Source organism: Lutra lutra, chromosome X (genome assembly GCF_902655055.1).
Source record: "Lutra lutra chromosome X, mLutLut1.2, whole genome shotgun sequence".
Lineage (NCBI taxonomy): Eukaryota > Metazoa > Chordata > Mammalia > Carnivora > Mustelidae > Lutra > Lutra lutra.
In genome coordinates, this window is record NC_062296.1 from 60,709,099 (window position 1) to 60,721,817 (window position 12,719).

General features: G+C 45.1%; 1 protein-coding gene across 3 annotated transcripts in view; it reads left to right on the plus strand.

The window, feature by feature from the left end:
- EFHC2 (EF-hand domain containing 2) overlaps positions 1 to 12,719 on the plus strand; it is a 187,136-nt gene that overhangs the window by 103,616 nt on the left and 70,801 nt on the right. For all 3 annotated transcript variants that reach the window (XM_047716801.1, XM_047716800.1, XM_047716802.1), the window contains exons 9-11: positions 2,755 to 2,897; positions 5,529 to 5,725; positions 9,322 to 9,452. In XM_047716801.1, the coding sequence (XP_047572757.1) occupies positions 2,755 to 2,897; positions 5,529 to 5,725; positions 9,322 to 9,452 (471 nt within the window). The remainder of the gene's footprint in view (positions 1 to 2,754; positions 2,898 to 5,528; positions 5,726 to 9,321; positions 9,453 to 12,719) is intronic.

Below are 12,719 nucleotides of genomic sequence, written 5' to 3' on the forward strand. Positions count from 1 at the left end.
TAGAAGGATAGAATTGCTGTCTACCAAGATGGGAAAGACTGTAGGTAGAACAGGTTTGGAGCAAGAATGGAACTTCATTTTGGGCACAAGTGAAGTGTGAGATGTTTCCTAAATACAAAATATAAGTAATATATATATATGTATTACAAATAAATGTATTTATATGTACCTGGGCTTCGGGAGAAAGGTCTGAGTTAAAGATAGAAGTTTGGAAATCATTGGCATGTAGATGGTAGTTAAAGACTTGATACTAGAAGAAATCACCAAGGAAGTGAATATACACTGAGAAGCGGATGACCAAGTAATTCCTTATAGGATACCGCCTTTCTAATACAGCAAGGACAATAATCCGTGTCTACCTAGACCTGTGTTGTTCAAGGGTCACCTGTATGTTCTGCGTGGTCATGGCAGCTAGCTGCAGGTGGGTGTGTCTGAACCTATCCATGGCCCAGAAGGGCAGATGGAGCAATGTAGGTGGTATAACAGGAAGCAAAGAAAATGCTGGTTTTTTGAGGGTAAGGGAGTATTGTGATAAAAAGTTTAGAGAATGTTGATAATTAGCTTATTAGTCAAGGAAAGAGCTGAAGATAACTCACAGTGTTTTCCAAAATGTGCTCTGGGGGCCACTTCATCAGAACCTCCTGGGGAGCTTATTAAAAATGCAGGTTTCTGGAGATACAAGCTAACTACTGAATTCATATCCCTGGGGGTAGGACTCTGGATTCTGTATATTTAACAAGTTCCCCAGGTGACTTTTAAACACAACAAACTGTGAACTGCTGCTCTAAAGATTTTTGTTTGAGTAAATTATATTCCTGACTGACGAGCTCTCCAGAACACAAGACTTAGGTGAAAAAAAAATGGCATTTTGAAAGTGAAAAACCCACACTTAACATACACACTTCTAAACGTGCTTAAGTTCTAAGAAGCTAAATTTACAATAGTGTTCCTTTGGCCTGATGTTAAACCTCCTTCTGGTTGTTTCAGGGATACTTCCTGTATCTGTGAAAGTTAATGGCTCCCCCAAATCTGTTTGTTGCTTATAAATCCAGTTATGTACCAGAGAAGATGGTTGACAAGGTGTAGCTCCCCCCATGCTCTCTGAGGTCTGTCTGAAGCCAGGGAAACCAGGAACTAAGAAGAGAGAGCTGTGGAGCCCCGGCTGTTTTGCCCCAGGGTTCCTGGAGGCAAACCTCTGAACTGCTGCTTTCCACCTCAGTGGAGGCCTTACGTCAATGTAGCTGAGAATCTTGGCGCCATGCTTTTCCAGCCCTGCTTCCTTGGACATTTGGAGAAAGGGGCAGAGAAAAGCAAATATGAAATATGGGTTCTGTTTTGTTCTATTTTGTTGTTTTGTTGTTGTATTTTCATTCTCTGTGACCACTGGGAAGGAATGATCTTTGGCATAGGAGAATCTGAAAGCGAGGGCCTCCCAGCTTTGAGTTGTGACAGGAAATTGATGAAGTTCATCGTTTATTTTACTTTGTGCCTCCCTGAGGTAATGATTTTGGTTACCAAAGACTTCCCCATGGGTTTAGTATTTTACAAAGGCCACCTTACACTAGCTGATTTCCACATATGTGCTTCCACTCATGGACCATAAATTAATGTCTTCAATGACCAGGCAGTCAACTTGGGAACTTTTGATTCTAGAATTTGATCCCATCTTCAATAGTCACTAGACTATTTTATTCATGCATAGAATTCTGAGTGCAAATTTTAATCTATCTGGATCTTTTCATGACCTTCTACCAAACATTTATTGAGTACTTATAATGTAAAAAGTATTGTATTAGCCAGTGGCTAATATGTCACAGTCCTTGCCCTGGGGAAACAGACCTGTAATAGCCACTCACAATATGAGTGATAAGTGCTATATTTAATCTAGCATTATTTATTCTAGCATTTGCAAGGGAAGAGGTAATTTTTTTCTTGAAGGGAGTTGGAGGGATGCTGGGGAGCTGGGGGAGTGGCTCAGGGAGGAGAGGATGTGGGGCTGGAAGGAAGCAAGGAAAGGGGCCTGAGAACGTGGGAGGTGGCCACGGGGTAATGGCTCCAGGCACTGACAGGACATACCCTCTTGCTGCTGGACCAGTGAAGGCCAGGTGCTGTCCTTCCTGTTGACATGATTGTTGTGGCCTCTGACCAGCCTCATGAGTGGGAAACAGCTGTTCAAAGCAGCTGGTTTGAGGAGTGTGTTTATGACATTTGTTTTGGGTACATTTTCCCGGTGGGTTACCCTGGACATCTAAAGAATAAGAGAGATTTTAATAAACTGAGAGAATTTCTCTGCATATAGATCTAAAGCCTAAATAATAAGAAGGTGGTTGAACTTTTTCAACTTCAGAGAGTTTATGCTACTCCCTTAACACTGTAGCACACCTGGCAGATGGGGGAGGTGGGTGAAATGGGTGGAGGGGGTCAAAAGGTACAACCTTCCAGTTATAAAATAGAGAAGTCCTGGGATGTAATACATTATGGTGTTTATAGTCAATAATACCGTATCGCATATTTGAAAGTTGCAAACAGAGTAGATCTTTAAAGTTCTCATCACAAGAAATAAAATATATAACTATGTGGGGTGGTAGGCGTTGAGTAGTCTTATTTCAGTGGTCATAGCGAATCATGTTGTACAGGTGAAATTAATATATTGTAAATCAGTTATACCTCAAAAAAATAGCATACCTTTTGCAGGGTTTTTTTTTTTTTTTAATTCTGTAATAAGGCTGTAACCCTCATTTCTCTTCCATTTAGCTATGGCAACATAAGCAATATACTCCGGTTTTTTGCAAAACTCTTCACACACAAATGTGCAGATGTGGACAGGTTGTTTGTTATTTCGTACTTTCTCAGTGATGACACGATTTCAATATTTGAACCTATTGAGAGTAATTCAGGTAAGAGGTATAGCTCTTATAGCAATTTTCTCAGAATAAGAAACTGTCTCTTCATTTTGAAAGTTAGGGAGTGTGGTTTGATTTTATAACCTAGATGACTAAGACAGTGGCTTTCATTTCTTTTTTTTAACCACCAAAGTTCATTTTACAAAGCTCTCTTAAATGGGAACCCAGACATATAAAATGATGAAAGAGGAACAGGAAGAGTTTGGTTGGCTCAGGGTTGGGGGACTCTGGACGCCTCCTTTTGGAAAGTATTCCCCTTTCCGCTGTGGCCTTTGAGGTTCTTCTGTGGAATCCGGGGGCTTCAGAATCATGGTCTGTCTACCACCAGTTCCATGCAAAGACAGCAAGACAAGAGGAAATCTCTGTTTTTGATAGTACCACTGACAAAATGTTGGCTTAAGTATAAGACGATCCCAGATTTTAAAAAAATTTAATCTTCAAAGTCTGTCTCCCTCTGGCTTCTCTGTCTGTCGAGGCTCTTGCCAAGGTTCCAGCAAACAGGCCCACGGAGTGCCTCTCTGCAGTGCACTGATGCTGTGGACATTGTCGGGACGAGCCATTGATTCTGACTTACCGAATTATGGAACTCTATGGCTCTGCTCTTTGTCCCAACACATTGAAAATTTTTATCTGTGCCGAAGGCACATCTGGGAAGAAGAATCAGTAGTGTGCTGGTAAACTGGCTTTCTGAAAAAAAACTTAAAAGCCCTGATCTCCAACACTTGTCAGATGTCATGGAGCAGACACCTCAACCATAGTGCATTTCAAGCAACCAACAGTAACAACTGGCTTGGAAAATCCCTAACAATTTAATAGTTGGCCCCTAGGAGTTGCTGTGAGCCACTCTGTGCACCGATGAATAAGGCATAATTTGTATAACTAAGTCAGGCTGCATAGTGATTGGAATAACGGATCAAATCCTAAAATATGAAATCAAATAGGAATAAGTAGAAAGTCATGGTCTTAAAGGTCAAAAAATCCTCTCTGGGGGTGCCTGCTTGGTAGACCATGTGACTCTTGATCTCAGGGTTGTGAGTTCAAGCCCCATGTTGGGTGTGGAGGCTACAAAAAAAAAAATCAACTCTGTACATCTAGAGTGGGGAAGATGATGGCCAAACAGATTGCAGCACTTCTAAAACAGGGTAATAGACGTCCACTGCAAGCATCTTAGTAATAATAGCAGCCATGATTACCTACCATTATCCTTAGGAAAAACTCCAAGAGGTTAAGTTTTATGTTAGTCCAGATCCTCCAAGGGGCAAACCACAAGATGGGACTGAATATAAAAGAGATTTACTAGGGAAAATGCCAGCAAGGGAAATTGTGGAAGGAGCCAGAAGAGGCTAGGAGAGCCGTCGGACTTCAGTGCCTGTCTGACTCCTGTGAAGGACAGCAGGAAAGAAGAAAGGAAAGAAAGTCTTAGATTGCAGGGAGATTCTAAGCAAGTTTCAGCTAGGCTGACCAGGAACCCGAGAGCCAAGTCATTAGTTGGAAGAAACTCCATCTTGCAGGAATGGACCTACCTTGGTATCCCTGTCCTGTCCAGTCATTTGTTGGCAGCAGCCCGTGGGAAGCGTGACCTTGGTCCAAACCCAGGGATAGGTTTCAGAGCATAGCCACAGAGTGCTTTGTCGACTGCATTCCCCGAGATAGGTGATCTGAAAGGCCCATTTTCATGGCTCCCTAAAAATGTTATTCCCATTTTACCAGTGAGAATTCAGAGGGGTTCCAAGAGATTAAATAACTCTTCAAGATCATCCAGCAAGTGACAGAGCCAGGATGGTCTCCAGCTCTGTTTGGCTACTAAGCCTGTGTCTTTCCGCCACTTCTGATGTTTAAATGTGGCAGGAGTGTGATGAAGCTGACCCCCAAAGCTCGGGTTGTATTCAGATGCCTGAAGGTTTCAGTTAAGTAGCAGTGAGAAGATACTGGAGTTTCATCCTCAGTTCTGCTCACTGCTTTCCAAGAGCCACAAAACAAAAACAAAAACAAAAAAGCCCAAATAAGCCCCAGAAGAGAGCACATGAGATGGTCAGAATTCGGGAAAGTAAGAAATACGTGGCATTGCTAAAAGAAGCAAAGATATTTAGCCTGTAGGGAAAAAAAAAAAAGTTATGGGACTCTCAGAGTTATCTTCAAACAGTTAAGTAAGCTTCTTTCCAGAAGCTGGGCATCCTCCACTTAATCCGCGTGTCGGAATAAATATAAGACATCATCTGGGACAGATAGGTGGAAATAAGCTCAAGTGGGGAATTTTCTACGTGGTACTATTCAAACCGTGCTCTGAAGCAGGGTTATCTTCTTAACGTCCCATTTCTCCGTATGCTGCTGGGCATACAGCAGGCACTTACTAAGTGTTTATTTAGGTGTTTGGATTGGGAAGGAAGTAGAGAGGGGAAAGAAAAGGCTGGAATGACGTATCTCTTTTTTTCTTTACACATTCATCTAGGGAATCTGTTGTTCTCCTAGTGCCTCATTCTCCCTTCAGGTCTGAGAAGAATAGGCAGTGTGAACTCACAAGCTAAGCTGTACGGTCTGTGTTTGAGCAGGAAGGAACTCTAAAGGCAAGTTGTATGGTTCTTTGAAGAACAAAGGGTACTCATTAAGTTTTCTCTTTTTCTATAGGGATTACTGGCGGGAAGTTCTTGAAAAGAACTCGTGTTAAGAAGCCTGGGCAAGAGGTCTTTAAAAGTGAACTATCAGAATATATCAAGGCCGAGGAACTGTATATTGGAGCCAAAGTGAATGTGAATGGCTACCTGTTTCTTTTGCTCAATGCTGACAAGTACACCTTAAACTACATGGAAGCGAACTCAGATAAGGTGAGCTGCCTGTGGCACTCTCCACTTGCCCCTCAGCGCTCTGCAGTCTGTGTTTTTCTTTCTCTAGGCCTTTTCTTCTTCCTACCGGCCTTACATTGTGCATTCACACACGTGGCCATGAATAATGGATCTGCGCGACTTGGCCACAGGTCCCGATCTCCTCTGTTTACACGCTGGGCCCTCTGGTGCCCAGCGGCACGGATGCCGGGCACAGGCAGGAGGCAGGCCCAGGGCTGAATCAAGTTTCCTGGCTTTTCTGCTGACGCTGACAATGTTTTCATAAAGAGATTCAGCGACTATAGGAAAGGAAGAAAATCCGGTGCCACACACTGCGCAGTCCCCGTTAATTGGCATAGGCCTACGAGGACGGCCAAGGACGGAACAAACAGAAGCCCCAAGGGAACCCAATAGTTGCTGGGGTTGCAGCTTTCCAGAACAGGAGCTACCTGAGGCCTAAATAAGAATTCAAGGACAAATTGGCCACAGTGAGCTCGGAGTTTTTTTCGTTTGAAACAAAATGGCAGCTGGGTCCTGTCACTAAAAATACTAGTATGGCAGTGCCCTTCTGGAAAAATAACAGTTGATGAATTCTTGATTTTGAGTGTGGATTGGTTTGGTGTGCAAACGTGTATATTTGAGGGACGTTGCCTAATATTGAAAAATCTACCTAGAAACCATCTATTTCATTTTTTTAAAGATTTTGTTTGTTTACTTGAGAGAGAGAGAGAGCACACGGGAGCACACAGAGGGAGAGGGAACACAGAGGCAGAGGGAGAAGCAGACTCCTCGCTGAGCAGAGAGCCCGACTTGGGGCTCCATCCCAGGAATCCAGGATCGTGACTGGAGCTGAAGACAGATGCTTAACTGACGGAGCGACCCAGGTGCCCCTAGAAACAATTTATTTTAGAAGTCTGCCTGTAAGGGGCTACCTTGGTGGCTCAGTCAGTTGAGCGTCTGCCCTTGGCTAGGGTCATGATCCCAGGGTCCTGGGATGGAGTGCTGGGTCAGGCTTCCTGCTCAGCAGGGAGTCTGCTTCTCCCTCTCCTTCTGCCCCTCCCCCTATTCATGCTCTCTCTCTCAGATAAATTTTTGGAAATCTAAAAAAAGTCTGCCTGTAAATAATGTTTATGTGTCAATTATGTCTGTATCTTTTTCTATATCTCTATACACAGTACCAATTCTCTTTCATTTATATATAAAACGCTCAGGGGTAAGTTGCTAAGATCAGTCTCTGTGTATATCCCATCACCCTTTTCTGTCTGGGGGCTCTGAGCAGCAGGTGCCAAGGCTGTATTCAATGAGCAAGGGACATCCCAGGGAATGCATATAAAGGATAAATGAGAAAGGAGCAAGAGCAGGTGGGGAGCCTGAGATGTAGGTCTCAACCCCCGACAAAGGAGAAGGAAAGGAGGAGGTTGGGGCGTGAAAGGCCTCAGGACACAGTGCAGCTCTGAGAAAACGTTGGCCAGGCTGGCAGGGAGCCTGAGAACAAAGTGGCCCAGCTCCTACTGCTGCCTGACATGGGACATCTATAGGTGGTGCCCCTGATGCAGTCATCAGGAGAAAATGGCCCCGGGCAGAGTGTGGCCAGAACGTCCGGCAGGTGGGGGCTGTCAGCTCTTCTCTGCGTTCCCTCTGGACCGTAGAGCCCGAAGCACCCTCCGGGGCTGCCACTCCCTTTCTCTATTTGCAGGGTTGGGACCTGGCATTAGCATAAAACTGTGAACTGGTAGGCCTCCAAAAGCACTGAATTCAGGCAAAGGGGATCAATAATCGGGCAGTTAGATTTCTGGAGACAGCAGGCTCAGCTGGGAAACATGGCTCCGAACTCAACATACTTCCTGGCTGAGAGGTCTTCGACATGTATTCTCCCTGAGCTCCACTTGCCTCATCTTTACACGCTGACTCCTTCAGAGAGTTACCACGCAGAGGAAATGCCATCATGCGTGTGAAATGCTTCACTCTGTGCAGCCCATAGCAAGTGCAGTCAGGGTACAATTTACAATAGCTACTGTGAATGAGGACTCAGTTTTCAAACACAGGGTGAAACTATATGTTAACATACATATGTATATATAATGTGCATGTATGTATTTTATATATATATGTATATATAAAACATGCACATATTATATATAGGTATATATGTGTTCTAGATACATAGTTTTACATACATATTGTTTGTACATATATACATATATTAACATAGCTTGAGTGTGTGGATATATGTATATTTACATACATATCTGTAAGATATAAAGGGCTTTTCTCCTTTCAGAAATGTAAAAGCAGGGTAGGACATTATCTGGTTTCAGCATCCCAAGTGAAAGCTGCATTATTTTAAAACTACCCTTGGGCGCCTGGGTGGCTCAGTGGGTTAAGTCGCTGCCTTCGGCTCAGGTCATGATCTCGGGGTCCTGGGATTGAGTCCCGCATCTGGCTCTCTGCTCAGCAGGGAGCCTGCTTCCCTTCCTCTCTCTCTGCCTGCCTCTCTGCCTACTTGTGATCTCTCTCTGTCAAATAAATAAAATCTTTAAAAAAAACAAAAAAAAAAACTACCCTTAACAAGGACTTTCGAACCAGAGAAAGATTACTATACTCTTTGTTTTTTGTTAGTTTTTTGTTTTTGCTTTTTTTTTTTTTTTTTTTTTAAGCAGGACCCACGCCCTGCACTGGGCATGGAGCCTGACATGGGGCTTGATCTCACAACTCTGAGATCATGACCTGAGCCAAAATCAGGAGTTGGCCACTTAACTGACTGAGCCACCCAGGCACCCCAAGATTAATATGTTCCTTAATATCTTTGCAAAAGACCTAATAGATTGAATCATGGAAGTAGATGAAAGGCAGTGCAGAAGGTGGGGAGGAAGGGGGCCTGTGATATGTCACAAACCCCGTGGTGGAAAAAAGAGACCTTTATACTAAATTAACATCAGTGTTTTGAATCTTCATATTCAGTCTTCTCTCTCTCTCTCTCTTTTTTTTTTTTTTTTTTTTTTGACACTTAGCTGTAATTATTTAGAAGCTATGCTTTACTGGATTGAGTAAGAGGTATTTTTAGAGTCAAAAACCTAATCACAGGGTAGGAGACAACACCTGGGGGCTGCCAGAGACTGAATGTCAGGGGGTTGCCGTGCATGTGGATCTCCGACACCCGGCCATGCTCTGCTCAGTGCATTGTCTGACGGCCGCTAGTCCCAGGGGGCCCACTCATAAAATCCAGAGAAAATGAGGGTCCAATTTTATCCAATTGTGAATCACTAATCACTCCATTAGGATCTCCCAACCCATTGGGCCAACATCCAAGGGTTCAGGGGAGAAAGCTGAGAGATTGTTTTCTGATTTCTGTGGCTTGCTGTCCCTTAAGCTCATTTCTGTCCAATCTGGGCCTATGCCGATGTCACTCGTTGTCCTAAAACTGCAACTGAAGAGATTTAATTCTAGTTGTGTCTTCTCTGTGGTGGTCTCTGTGGAAAGCCATGCCCAGCTACCTTCAGGTTCAGAGCGTGAAGTCTGTTTTCTGGCCATCGGAAAGATTGGGCTCCCTATGGCTCAGGCATGCTTTAATATCCTTCCTTTCCTTCCCCCTGCTTCAGTTTCCCATGAGCAGCATTGAGCTTATCCTACAAAAGCTGAAAGAAGAAGAATCAAAATCCAGAGAGCTCAAGCAGGTTCTTAGAGCTGCTGACTCTAGGCTCACGAAGATGGTGGATTATAATACATTCAGGTAAGCCAGATGCTGCCAGCAATAAACTGTTTTCCCTTCAAGATTGCCCAAAGAGCAAAAAAACAGTTTCTTCCCTGGTGCTGCCTAACTAATTTACTATACGCTTTTTATTAGGACTTGACACGTCTTTGTGTTCATACTACTTTGTGATCAAGTTTGGTCCATTTCTAGTAAAGTTTGTGCATTTGCATATAAAAGAAGCTTATAGGCAAGAACAGAGAGACAAAAGCACAGAAAGTCAGTTCTGTCCTCTTCTGAATCCTGGTATTGAAGGCTCAAGGGAATACTGGGAAGAGTGCATGGTGGTGAGACTGGGAGGAAAAAATGCAGCTAAGGGCCCCCCCTCTGAACTCTGGGGAAAAAAGGAGAGACAGCTCCCTAGGAATGTGATCCAGTTGGAAAAGACAGTGGAAACTTTCCTGATTATCAGCGGAGAGGCAATTGGTATGCATCTGTGTGTAGGTGAGTTCATAACACATCAGTGTGTTTTGAAAAACATAAAAAGACAAATCGATGGGAAAATAGATGACAGTCGTTAGAACTATATTAAAAAATCATGAGCAATGAAGGTTTTCTCTAAGGTAGAGCTGAATTCTGGGATTGTCCAGTGGCTGACCTGGGCAGATTGCCAAACAGTGGAAACACAGGGAAATTCAAATTCAGGATCTAGTACAATTGTGAGACTTCTTAGCCTGAAAACAAAGTGAATAGCGCGTTCAGGAGGATGAAAATTAAATCATGGATGGGAGAACAAAGGGGACTTTCTCTTTACTGAGAATTCTGACTCCTGAAAACAGTAGTGGCCAAAAGCTATATAAGAAACTTGGGGCAGTCGAGATACGGGCTGACCAGTGAGGAAGTGAGTCCAGGAGGGGGTGGAGGGTGTATAGGAGGGGATATTTTCAGCTTTGTATCTGGAGTTGCCTATTCCATCAATACCTGGTGATTTGAGGCCACCATCAGGTCCAAAGTGTCCCCCAAACTCATTTGTCGTCTTAAAGCTGTTTTGTCTCCAGAATGTTCTTTTGAGAGAAACAGTCAGGACATACTTTTATTGTTTAGAATTGCCAACCTTCTGGGATCAATAAGAATTTATAGCTCTTTGTTTTTGTTCGTAGTCATACGCATGTTCATGTTCGTGGCCTTTTGGAAAATAAAGGGAGAAGGAGGAAGGAGCAAAGACCTTTGCCCAGGCTGAGGACTAATGGAAAGCCATTAGGCGGAAACAGATTTCCATCAGAAACGAGGGAGTGGTTTTGCTTTTGTTATTTTGTGTCCTTTTACAAAAGCATCCATTCTCCCAACACTCTAGCAAAGTCTGTTGGAAACACTTGAGGGAGTTTATGGGACTTTTTGGGAGGTACTTAGGCCCCGGGCAGGAGATCCAAGGAGGAAAAGTTGCGCTGCAGATGGAGGCCCGACCCTAACCGTGGGTGGAAGAAAGGCCTGCCAGGCCGTGTGACAGAGGATGGCCTCGAGGCACGGCGTGCTTGGAACCAACCAGCTCCTCTCCCCACACCCCCACCCCCATCTTGAGGCCCTCTCCCGGCCAGGAATTCCTTACGATGGAAACCAGATCAGGTCATGCCCAGCCTGCAGAACCCTTCCGGGGCTTGCCATCGTCCTTACAGTAAAATCCAGACGTTTCAGGGGAGCCGGCTGAGTCCCCAGTGATGTGACTCTGTTTATGTTTCCAGTATTAATCACTTCTTGTTCCCCAGCCTCGTCCTCTGGCCTCGCTGGCTGCCACTCAGTTTCTCGAACAAATGAACAAACATGTCAATCTCTTTCCTGCCTCCAAGCCTATGCACACGCCCTTCCCTCTGCTTAGAATGCCCACACCCCAGGCCTTTCCAGGGCAAATTCTAAGGCTCATCCTCAGTGGCACTCTGCCCAAAGGGCTTTCTTTCTGCTTCTCCTGCCATAAGTAGATGGCTCCCTGATAGCCTTAGCCTTTTGCTGCCCCCTTTCACAGCACTTCGTACAATTTGCAGGTACTTGATTTAGATAGTGGTCGTCTGGTGTGTGTGCGCCTGTGTGTCTTCTCCTTCCTGAGGGCCAGGGACCTTGGTGGTCCTGTTCATGGCTTGATTCCTGGCACTTAGCTCTGGGCTCCATGAAGGTCTTAGTTCCCCAGCGGAATGGCCAACTGCTAGGATTATTCTTGGGGGTTCCAGTTTGGAGACGGTGACATTGTCTTCATAGGACAGGCCAATCCTCCCAGCCTCTCTGTGTTTTCACGGGAGTTTAGTCATGGCCTGACCCTTGCCCACCCCCTCCCCTTATCTCCATCTTACTAGAGGAAGGCTCTTATAGAAGTCCCCACTGATGGAGCCCTGACTCTGGACGAGACAAGGTGTTCAGTGCAGTTCATCTGCTATCCACGGGTAGCCCCTGCTAATTTGATTACTCGCCAAGACCCACAGTTGGCTCCAGTCAAGTACCCTAGATCTTTGTCGATTCATTTCATGAGCGGCCCTGTTTCTCAGGGCTGTTCAGTCGCCAGGTCCACAGCAAACAAACAAATAATTGATTGCCTTGCCCTGGGGAAGGGTGGTCTCTTTCTGACTGGAGGGGAGTCAGGGAGAGCTAGGCCTGACCTGCATGAGAGAAGGGACTTGGGCAATTCCGCCTGCCTGCACCTCACTTTTGCCCACGTCACGGTCTCTATGGCCCTTTCCAGTCACTGACGGTTGTGAAGCCCTTGGATGTCGGTTTATAAATACACTTGTAAAATGTTCCCCTTTGCAAATTGTGCATTGCAGGAATAGGCAGGCAGAGACAGGACTGAGGCTAGTAGGCCTCTGGGTCTTAACTCTGTGGCCCTGCGTCTCTCCCCTTCTTACATACCTGGCACTGTGAGCGCACACCTGGGGACTCAGAGCCCTGACCTTTTACTTGGGGAGCAGTCCAAGCCCCAGGCATTTCTTTACCCTTCTTCTCAGAGATTTGTGCCTCTCTCAGGGAAACCAGGAGAGTGGGGGCTAATCAGCGCTTCCACAGAAGATGCCATGCCTGATAACAGATGAATGGATTCATGCGTGGGTCTTTTTGAGATAATCGCCTCATAAATGGCCTGAAGGAATGAGGGGACAGGTGGAAACAGGAGGCAGGTTGGGCAGGAAATGTTTCTCTTCTGCCTTGTGGGGGTCGCTAGTTCTGTCTTTTCACGGTCTGTCAGGTCACCTGATGGGAGTCACTGGTTGTGACCCAGGAGAGCGCAGAGAGCCTTCCTCAGAGTCTCAGGGGGTTCCCGGGCAGACCTCA